General features: G+C 37.8%; 1 protein-coding gene across 1 annotated transcript; it reads left to right on the top strand.

The window, feature by feature from the left end:
* The first annotated feature begins 3,342 nt into the window (after nucleotides 1–3,342).
* LOC136235178 (DExH-box ATP-dependent RNA helicase DExH12-like) lies at nucleotides 3,343–11,211 on the top strand. Its single transcript, XM_066024729.1, has 4 exons — nucleotides 3,343–3,477; nucleotides 3,631–6,608; nucleotides 7,345–7,734; nucleotides 7,831–11,211. The coding sequence occupies exons 2-4, from the start codon at nucleotides 3,648–3,650 to the stop codon at nucleotides 11,008–11,010; spliced, it is 6,531 nt and encodes a 2,176-aa protein (XP_065880801.1). The 5' UTR covers nucleotides 3,343–3,477; nucleotides 3,631–3,647; the 3' UTR covers nucleotides 11,011–11,211.
* The last annotated feature ends 384 nt before the right edge of the window (nucleotides 11,212–11,595 follow it).

An 11,595-nucleotide genomic window follows, 5' to 3' on the forward strand; every position in this document is an offset into this window, starting at 1 on the left:
CAAAGGATTAACAATCGTGCTCTTCTAAAAATGGGGAAGGGATGTAAGTTCTTGCAGGCTCTTGAACTAGTACATTGTTCAAGTATTGGCGATGATGCTATTTGCCGCAGAGCTAAAGGCCTTATGAATCTAAGCAAACAACAAATATCAGGATTAACTAAAGCATATATACGCTTTGATATATCATTGTGTCACATATATAACTTGTATTAAGTATGACAGATTAAATATGTATACTTAGAATTTCTATAGCAACTAATAGTCTGCTATATATTTGATTCTAAACTTGCTAAAGTGGTTCAATTTTCACCAAATTCATTTCACATATATTTGTTCTGATCCATGGATGTGCAGCTCGTTTTCAACCAGCATTCGTCTACTCTAAAATAGTTTATGGATGTGCTTCATGGCATACACTTTGACACTTACACAATATTGATAAATTACAGAACACTGAGAACAGTCTCAAGGAGAGAAATGCATGACAATTGTTTTGCTCTTGCCTTTTGTTTGAATTCCTTCACATCCTTAGATGCACTTTGCTTGGTACTCATGCATTCCATTCCAAAAAGATTTATTATTGGATAACTTTGTGTTAAACGTTATGACATGTTTTAATGAATGTCAAATTTTAGTCAGATCAGGGGTACAACAAGGGGCACATTAAATTATGAGTTGATGTGCGCTTTGCAAAGGAAGATATACAACATGTATGAATGCTCTTATTTATTTGAATATCATGTTGCTAAAGAGTTTTCCATTATTATTTTCATGTTTTTACTGTTAAGGTGTGTCTAATTTTTTTATGTGTATTTGAAACTGTTAACCAATTGTAGCATTTAACATATTTCATTCAAGCGGAAGAAGATAGCTCAAACAGAAAACCTTTGCTGATGTTGTTGAAGCACTGATCAATTCTATGAGTTTATAACAAATGTATATGTAATTAAGAGAATCAATTCTATGAGTTTTATACTTCTAATACTATAATCAACCTCAAATACCTTCTTCAAATGCCATTGCACCTAAAAAAATAAAAAAAATGCTTAATAGAAAATATATTGTAACTGAATTGAATTTAGTATTTGATATTCAACTATTTTCTTGCATCGAATGAGATTAAATATTAGATAGAAGCATCAACAGGGTTTTAAATGTAACTTTAAACATTTCGAAGTTAAATGTTAATTCTTAAGCATAGTGACCTTCTTGCCAACTGCCAAGCTAATGCATAATTACATGACCACTACCTCTTTTCAACTCAAGTAGTCAGAATCTCTTAAATTTATGGGCAAATAAGCATATATGATGATTCAGAAAGAATTAAAAATGTATCATTTCGAGAAAATAGACTAACATTTCAATACCCAAATGCATGTATTACAACAAGATGCTACATTCCCTTTCCAACACCATGTTCTAGACTTTTGCAGTATTACAACACAAAATGGTATAAATAATCACAAAAAGACTGAATTTTTTATTTGTAATAAGAAAATAATAATAATAAAAATTGTATTGAAAATGTAGTTTTCAAAATATTTCTTAATAAATATAAAAAAATCTTAACAATACTAATACTAACTGAATCATTCATATATTTGAGTACATATAATGAAAAAAACTGTGCATTCATATACTAACTCGAGAATAGAGGTTGTCGATACATGCGGTTTTCTGTTTGGGCAATTGGATATTTATCACACAATTTTTCATTTTTTATTTCTCAGAATTTATCCAAAATAATGGATATTTCCAAAATATATCAATTCTTTTAAAAAAAAAAAAGTTGTGCGCAATGCACTTACATTAAAGAGAAAGAAAAACTCACACCCATGTGATTTGAACCCATGACCTCTACCGTCATAGATAAACTCTCAACCAACAGGCTAAGAGATTCACCACATAAGAAATCCCAAAATATATTAAATATTAATTCTTATTTATCTTTATTTTTACTAATTATTATTTGTTATTACATATACATATAAATATATCTATCAATATTATTATGTTAATTTGACTAGTATGTTTTCTATAGATTTAATTATTTAATTAGAATTAATATACAAGATTTAAAAATATGATTTACTTCGTGAAAAAAAATTAGTTAATCATGCAATCCGTGCATTGCACGAATGTTCTTGCTAATTTGATCAATTTTTAGGAAATTTACATAAAAATTGAGATTGAAAAAATAATAACTATGTTAAGTACTAATTTAAATAATGTCAAATTAAATAAATAATTATTTTTCATATATTTTAAGAACTAGGTTTTATGAAATAGAGGTCTAACAAATATTTTTAGGGTTTATAATCTATGAATTGAGGTTTAAAATTTATAAATTAAAGTATAAAATCATACATAAATAGAAAATAGTGATATATTGAGCATTTTTGGTCGTAAAACGCTCTTAATTTTTTTTGGCTTAATATATCATTTGCCCCCTGAACTTATCTAAAAAACTTGATTGGTCACCTAAACTTTTAAAGTATCCCGATAACCCCTTCAACTTGCATAAAATGTTTAGATAGCCTCCTGAACTTGCGTAAAATGTAATCAATTGATCACCCGGTTGCAAAAAAGTAAGTTAAATGCGGAAGATGTATTCCACGAATCTTAGAATGTTATTACATAATTAAAAAAATAGATTAAAAAAGAAGTTATTACTTGCTTAACTATAAAACTTGTTTTCTCTAATATTAGAACCGCATACCCCGATCTTGGTTGTTTTACTTTTTTTAAGACACGTGCAATAATTCTTGGGTCAAATACATGAATATCATAATTAAGTACAAAATTACAACTAAGTCATATAACTAAACTTAATTCTTAATATGTCATTATTTTCTATATATTATGATTTTACATCTCAATTTAAAAATTCTAAATTCCAATTCATAAATCCTAAACCTTAAATAATATATTCTAGATCCTTAATTTATAAACTCTAGTTATTAAAATCGATTAAAAATAGTGATTTTATTAGTTTGACATAATTCAAAATTATGATTTGACATAGTTGTAAATAGTTTTTAAAAGATGAAATTTCTGCGTAATTTTCCCATAATTCTTTCGCATTTAACTTTTTTTTTACAACAAAGTGATCAATTAATTATATTTTATGTAAATTTAGGGGGCTAACTGAATATTTTATGCAAGTTAATGGAGCTATCAAAATATTTAAAAGTTGAAAGGTCAATCAAAGGGAAATGTATTAATTTTTTTTTTTTTTACATGCGGTTAGCCCATGAAAGGGCCTTATGATTTTAGGCCCATCATGACGTGTGCGAATAGAAAACGGCGTCGTTTGACCCAGACATGCATTTAATTGCCAAGGCGGTCATTTCTCCGACTCTGGCGATTGGCGGTACTGAACCCTTTTGTTCGACGACTAGGAAAATAGATTTCATTTCAACATAGCAACAAGGATAGTTCAATACACTCTTTGTGCATACGGAATTATCCGGAAAGGTCAGTTCTCTGTTTCATTTACGGCATTTCGATTGATATTCAGTTTGCTGTTTTAGGGTTTTAATAAGAGTGCTGCTTCATATTTATGTATCTGTGCGGATATTTTATTTGAATTAGGGTTTTAAGGGTTTTTGTTCATTTTTTTGAATTTAGGGTTTTAAGAGCCTTCAATGGCACATCTAGGCGGCGGTGCTGAGGCGCACGCGCGATTCAAGCAGTATGAATACCGTGCCAACTCTAGTTTGGTCCTTACCACTGATTCTCGTCCACGTGACACCCATGAACCTACTGGTGAGCCTGAGTCTCTCTGGGGGAAGATTGATCCGAAAAGCTTTGGCGACCGTGCTTATAGAGGTAGACCTCCTGAGCTAGATGAGAAGATTAAGAAATCTAAGAAGAAGAAGGAGCGGGACCCTCATTCAGAGCCTGTCCTCAGTCGTCAAGCTAAGAGGCGCAGATTGCGGGATGAAAGTGTCCTTACTTCTACTGAAGAAGGCGTTTATCAGCCTAAAACAAAGGAAACTAGGGCTGCCTATGAGGCCATGCTCAGTGTTATTCAACAACAGTTGGGTGGTCAACCTCTGAATATAGTTAGTGCTGCTGCAGATGAGATTTTGGCTGTCCTCAAGAATGAGACTGTTAAGACACCTGACAAGAAGAAGGAGATTGAGAAGTTGTTAAATCCGATTCCTAGTAATGTGTTTGATCAACTTGTTCACATTGGCGTGCTCATTACTGATTACCAAGATGGAGGTGATGCTGCAGGTCCTGCTGCTGCTAATGGTGATGATGCCCTTGACGATGATGTGGGTGTGGCTGTTGAGTTTGATGAAGATAATGAAGATGAGGAAGATGACAGTGATCTTGATGCTGTCCGAGATGATGAAGAGGAAGAGGAGGAGGATGTGGCAGAACCAAATCGTTCTGGGGCTATGCAAATGGGGGGTGGAATGGATGATGAAGACATGATGGAGGCTAATGAAGGCATGAGCCTTAATGTGCAGGACATTGATGCTTATTGGCTACAAAGGAAGATCTCACAAGCCTATGAGCAACAAATTGATCCACAGCAGTGCCAAAAACTTGCAGAGGAGGTGCTAAAAGTTCTTGCAGAGGATGACGTTAGGGATGTTGAAGGCAAGTTGCTGTATCATCTCGAATTTGAAAGGTTCAACCTCATTAAGTTTCTTTTGAGAAATAGGCTAAAGATTGTATGGTGTACCCGTTTGGCAAGGGCTAAAGACCAACAAGAGAGGAAAGAAATTGAGGAGGAAATGGTGAATTTGGGCCCAGAGTTGGTGTCAATTTTAGAGCAGTTGCATGCTACAAGGGCTACTGCCAAAGAGAGACAAAAGAATTTGGAAAAGAGTATAAGAGAAGAGGCTCGCCGGCTGAAGGACGAGAGTGGTGGAGACAATCACAGGGATAGGAATGCACTTGTTGACAGAGACGCAGACAGTGGATGGGTGACAGGCCAGCCCCAGTTGCTTGATCTAGAAAGCATTGCTTTTGATCAGGGTGGTCTTTTCATGGCAAATAAGAAGTGTGATCTTCCACTTGGTTCCTACAGGCATCAAAGCAAGGGTTATGAAGAAGTTCATGTGCCTGCCTTGAAGCCTAGACCGATAGCACCTGATGAGAAGCTTGTGAAGGTAGCTGACATGCCAGATTGGGCACACCCTGCTTTCAAAGGGATGCAACAGTTGAACAGAGTACAGAGTAGAGTCTACGAGACTGCCCTTTTTAAGGCAGATAATCTCCTTCTTTGTGCCCCCACTGGTGCAGGAAAAACTAATGTTGCAGTACTCACCATACTTCAGCAGATTGCGCTGAACCGGAACTCAGATGGTTCATTCAATCATAACAGCTATAAGATAGTCTATGTGGCACCTATGAAAGCTCTTGTGGCTGAAGTTGTTGGGAATTTGTCCAATCGTCTGCAAGAGTATGGGGTCAAGGTTAGAGAACTGAGTGGGGACCAGACATTGACTCGCCAACAAATTGAAGAAACTCAAATAATTGTGACTACTCCTGAGAAGTGGGATATTATTACCCGAAAGTCTGGGGATCGCACCTACACTCAGCTTGTCAAACTTCTTATCATAGATGAGATTCATCTTCTTCATGACAATAGAGGACCTGTCCTTGAGAGTATTGTGGCCAGAACTGTTAGGCAAATTGAAACTACAAAAGAACATATCCGCCTGGTGGGGTTATCTGCTACTCTTCCTAATTTTGAAGATGTGGCACTATTTCTAAGGGTTGATGTTGAGAAAGGTCTCTTCCATTTTGATAATAGTTACAGACCCGTTCCTCTATCTCAACAGTATATTGGAATCACTGTGAAGAAGCCACTGCAGAGGTTTCAGTTGATGAATGATATCTGCTATGAAAAGGTAATGGGAGTAGCAGGGAAGCATCAAATTCTTATTTTTGTCCACTCAAGAAAGGAAACAGCAAAGACTGCTCGAGCTATAAGGGATTCAGCAATTGCTAATGATACTGTCAGTAGATTCTTGAAAGAGGACAGTGCAAGTCGTGAGATTCTCCAGAGTCATACAGATATGGTCAAAAGCAATGACCTGAAAGATCTTCTTCCCTATGGGTTTGCTGTTCATCATGCTGGAATGACAAGGGTTGACCGTCAACTTGTCGAAGATCTGTTTGCCGATGGACATGTACAAGTGTTGGTTTCCACTGCAACTCTTGCCTGGGGTGTTAACTTACCTGCTCATACTGTGATTATAAAGGGGACTCAGATTTACAATCCAGAAAAAGGAGCATGGACTGAATTAAGTCCTTTGGATGTTATGCAAATGTTGGGTCGTGCAGGAAGACCTCAGTTTGATTCATATGGAGAAGGAATTATCATCACAGGCCACAGTGAACTTCAATACTATTTATCTTTAATGAATCAACAACTTCCAATTGAAAGTCAGTTCATATCCAAACTGGCTGATCAGTTGAATGCAGAAGTTGTTCTTGGAACTGTTCAAAATGCTAGAGAAGCCTGTAATTGGCTTGGCTATACTTACTTGTATGTTCGCATGCTGCGAAATCCAACGCTTTATGGGTTAGCTCCGGATGTTCTCACTAGAGATATAACCTTGGAGGAGAGGAGGGCAGATTTGGTAAGCAATGTCCCCTGATAGCTCTTTTTTTTGGTTTAATGGTTCTTTGTTCTATTCATGACTTTTAAGTCTTTCTGCATGAATGCTATGTTTTCTTTGTAAACCTCTGTTTGTTTTTTACTTTTCATGTTTTCGGGGAATAGGAGTTAATTCATTATCTCAAACTCTTGAATCTTTTGTTCTGCTGCATGAAACAAATTGTTTTTCCCAGAAAGAAGGATTTAAGGTGCCTATTTTTTGCTTGGCCTTTAATGAATGTGCTTACGCCTTGTTTATGTTCTGACTGGTTAATTGCTTGAGTGCCATGATGCATTATAGCACTTGGTAATCCCACACACTCCTTTTCTGCACTCTGGGGGATAAAAAGACAAAACAAATCCTTTTTTTCCCAAGTGGAATGATAGACTGGCATTTATCTGTATATGATGCTCCCCCCTTGCTAGTTAGTTCTATGAGCATGCTGAAGTTAAATGCATAGATCAGGATGATTATGCCACTTTTAATTTGCTTTGCTTTGATCAAGTATCTAATTGAGAAATTGAGTTGGTATGTGAAGTTATTTTGCACCCATTGTTGCACATTTCCCATCCATAGACTATGTAAGCAGAGTTTATAATTGGCGAAGTGGGAATTTTGACTTTGTATTGCTTCATTCACGTTCAGTGCCTTATTTTTTCCCTAAACATGCTCTTCTTAAGTTATAGCGTATCTAATCTTATTCTTCTTTTGTTTTCAGATTCATTCTGCTGCAACAATCTTGGATAAAAATAATCTGGTCAAGTATGACAGAAAAAGTGGATATTTCCAGGTCACCGACTTGGGTCGCATTGCTAGTTATTACTATATAACTCATGGAACAATATCCACATATAATGAGCATTTGAAGCCGACAATGGGTGATATAGAGCTGTGCCGTTTGTTTTCACTGAGTGAAGAATTTAAATACGTGACGGTGAGGCAAGATGAGAAGATGGAGCTAGCGAAGCTTTTGGATCGTGTTCCAATTCCAATCAAGGAAAGCCTAGAAGAGCCCAGTGCTAAGATTAATGTTTTACTTCAAGCCTATATTTCACAACTTAAGCTTGAGGGACTTTCTCTCACGTCAGATATGGTGTTCATAACTCAGGTTCGTTTCAATTAATTGTTCTTCTCTTTGTATTTTCAGTTAATTGCTGCCAATGTTTTTGTTTTGAACTTATTTTATAAAATTTTCTTTTTTCAGAGCGCAGGTCGTCTTATGCGAGCTCTCTTTGAGATTGTGTTGAAAAGAGGGTGGGCACAGTTAGCTGAGAAGGCACTGAACTTGTGTAAGATGGTCAACAAGAGGATGTGGAGTGTCCAGACCCCTCTACGCCAGTTCAATGGGATCCCAAATGAAATTTTGATGAAGTTGGAGAAGAAGGATCTGGCATGGGAAAGGTATTACGACCTTTCATCACAGGAGATTGGTGAACTCATTCGTTTTCCAAAGATGGGCAGAACGTTGCACAAGTTCATCCACCAGTTCCCAAAGCTAAACCTGGCTGCACATGTGCAACCAATCACTCGTTCAGTCTTGAGGGTTGAACTCAATATAACACCAGACTTTCAGTGGGAGGACAAGGTTCATGGATATGTGGAGCCATTTTGGGTGATCGTGGAGGACAATGATGGTGAATATATTCTCCATCATGAGTATTTTATGCTGAAGAAGCAGTACGTTGATGAGGACCACACGTTGAATTTCACTGTACCAATCTATGAGCCCTTGCCGCCTCAGTATTTTATCCGTGTTGTTTCAGATAAATGGCTTGGGTCACAAACTGTTTTGCCAGTCTCTTTTAGGCACCTCATCTTACCAGAGAAGTATCCTCCTCCAACAGAGTTGCTGGACTTGCAACCTTTGCCTGTGACTGCTCTGAGGAATCCATCATATGAAGCTCTTTATCAAGATTTTAAGCATTTTAATCCTGTCCAAACACAAGTTTTTACTGTTCTGTATAATACTGATGACAATGTATTGGTTGCTGCTCCAACCGGCAGTGGGAAAACCATATGTGCCGAGTTTGCTATATTAAGGAATCACCATAAGGGATCTGACAGTGTTGTGCGTGCTGTGTATATTGCTCCTCTAGAAGCGATTGCCAAGGAGCGTTATCGTGATTGGGAGAGAAAATTTGGTCGAGGTTTAGGAATGCGGGTTGTTGAGTTAACTGGGGAAACAGCAACAGATTTAAAGTTGCTCGAGAAGGGTCACATAATTATCAGCACTCCTGAAAAATGGGATGCCTTGTCTCGTCGCTGGAAACAGCGGAAGTATGTGCAGCAGGTTAGTCTATTTATAGTCGATGAACTCCACTTGATTGGAGGTGAAGGTGGTCCTGTATTGGAAGTCATCGTTTCTAGGATGAGGTATATTGCAAGCCAGACTGAGAACAAGATTCGAATTGTGGCTTTATCTTCTTCCCTTGCTAATGCTAAAGATCTTGGAGAATGGATTGGAGCCTCTTCGCATGGCCTTTTTAATTTCCCTCCCGGTGTTCGTCCTGTTCCCTTGGAGATACACATTCAGGGAGTTGATATTGCTAATTTTGAAGCCAGAATGCAGGCCATGACAAAACCAACATACACTGCTATAGTCCAACACACCAAAAACGGGAAGCCTGCTATCGTTTTTGTTCCTACAAGAAAGCATGTGCGACTTACTGCTGTGGACTTGATGACATACTCAAGTATGGATGGCGGAGATAAACCCGTTTTCCTATTGCGTTCTCGAGAAGAACTGGAGCCTTTTGTTGCGAAAATTCAGGATGAAATGTTGAGAGCTACTTTAGTTGATGGTGTTGGTTACTTGCATGAGGGCTTGAGTAGTTTGGATCAAGAAGTTGTATCACAACTTTTCGAGGCTGGGTGGATTCAGGTTTGTGTTATGAGCAGTTCAATGTGTTGGGGAGTACCGTTGTCAGCACATTTGGTGGTTGTGATGGGAACGCAATATTATGATGGGCGTGAAAACGCGCACACAGATTACCCTGTAACAGATCTCTTACAGATGATGGGTCATGCTAGTCGACCTCTTCTTGATAACTCTGGGAAGTGTGTCATCCTTTGCCACGCGCCTCGGAAAGAATATTACAAGAAATTCTTATATGAAGCATTCCCTGTTGAAAGTCATTTGCACCATTTCCTCCATGACAATTTCAATGCAGAAATTGTTGCTGGCGTGGTCGAGAACAAGCAGGATGCGGTGGATTATCTTACATGGACTTTCATGTATAGGCGGCTTACTCAAAATCCAAACTACTACAATCTCCAGGGAGTTAGTCATAGACATCTCTCCGATCACCTTTCGGAGCTGGTGGAGAACACACTGAGTGAGCTAGAAGCAAGCAAATGTGTTTCTATCGAGGAAGACATGGACTTATCTCCATTGAATCTTGGCATGATTGCGTCGTACTATTACATAAGTTATACGACAATTGAGCGTTTTAGTTCTTCTTTGACTCCCAAAACAAAGATGAAGGGTCTCTTGGAAATTCTGGCTTCAGCTTCAGAGTATGCACAGATTCCGATACGGCCTGGAGAGGAAGAGAAGCTTCGTCGGCTCATCAATCACCAGAGATTCTCATATGAAAATCCCAGGCTCACCGATCCACATGTGAAGGCAAATGTTCTGCTTCAATCCCATTTCTCGAGGCAATCTGTCGGTGGGACCTTAGCATTGGACCAGCGGGAGGTGCTCCTTTCGGCCAGTAGGTTGCTTCAAGCAATGGTTGATGTTATTTCAAGCAATGGTTGGTTGAACCTCGCTCTAATTGCAATGGAAATCAGCCAAATGGTAACACAGGGAATGTGGGAGCGCGACTCCATACTTCTACAACTTCCTCACTTCACAAAGGAATTAGCCAGAAAATGCCAAGACAATCCCGGAAAAAGTATAGAGACAGTCTTCGATTTGCTAGAGATGGAAGACGACGAAAGGCGAGAGCTTTTGCAGATGTCCGATCCCCAGTTGCTAGACATTGTGAGATTCTGCAACAGATTCCCAAACATAGATATGTCATACGAAGTGGTAGACAACGAGCATGTAAGGGTGGGAGAAGATATCACCTTGGTAGTCTCACTCGAACGTGATCTCGAGGGGAGAACAGAGGTGGGGCCAGTCGACGCCTCAAGGTACCCGAAGGCAAAAGAAGAAGGATGGTGGCTTGTCGTTGGTGATACAAAGAGCAATCAGTTACTTGCAATCAAGAGGGTTTCTCTGCAGAGGAAGGCAAAGGTGAAGCTGGAGTTTGCTGCGCCTTCCGACGTCGGAAAGAAGTCGTATACTTTGTATTTCATGTGTGATTCTTACTTGGGGTGTGATCAGGAATACGGGTTTAGTGTCGATGTTAAAGCCGGTGGTAACGATGATGACAATTAGACCTGGATTTTTGTTGGACTCTTATTTTTGTTGCTGTATTTGCTTTACATGGTGATGTATCTTGAGATTTAACTCGTTTTTGAGAGTTAATTGCTATAGATGCAGATGACCAAAACTACTACTGGCAAGCCAAATGTTATTTTTATTATCTCGGATTTTTCTTCAGAATAATAATTTAACATGTCTTGAATTGCCAATTTATATGGTGAACTTCTGGGATTTCACGCAGTTTATGTTGTATTAGTAGTGGCTTATTTTGTAATTAATTAAGGTAAATTAAACAAAAAAACAAGTATTTATATATAGTTCTATCTGTAAATAGATGTATGTGGTTTATAAGTATACTGTTAGGTATTGGTTTGGGAAATAGATGTATGTGGTTTATAAGTATACTGTTAGGTATTGGTTTGGGAATTAGAGGATGTGGTTTGGGGATGTAGAATGTTCACATGCATCTTAATGACCAAATTCATTTGGTCAATTCACCGTTAGATCTAGGCTTATTAAATCTAAACTGTAGGATGCTTTAAATTTTCACCTTTAATAAGTCTAGATCTAACGGTGAAAACTAAATGAATTTGGTCA

This window comes from Euphorbia lathyris, chromosome 7 (genome assembly GCF_963576675.1).
Source record: "Euphorbia lathyris chromosome 7, ddEupLath1.1, whole genome shotgun sequence".
In the NCBI taxonomy this organism is placed as follows: Eukaryota; Viridiplantae; Streptophyta; class Magnoliopsida; order Malpighiales; family Euphorbiaceae; genus Euphorbia; species Euphorbia lathyris.

Coding starts and splice junctions, on each gene's coding strand:
- LOC136235178 (XM_066024729.1), top strand. CDS start 3,648: ATGGCACATCTAGGCGGCGGTGCTGAGGCGCACGCGCGATTCAAGCAG. Junction 6,609..7,344: donor AGGAGAGGAGGGCAGATTTG/GTAAGCAATGTC, acceptor TTTTGTTTTCAG/ATTCATTCTGCTGCAACAAT. Junction 7,735..7,830: donor ATATGGTGTTCATAACTCAG/GTTCGTTTCAAT, acceptor TTCTTTTTTCAG/AGCGCAGGTCGTCTTATGCG.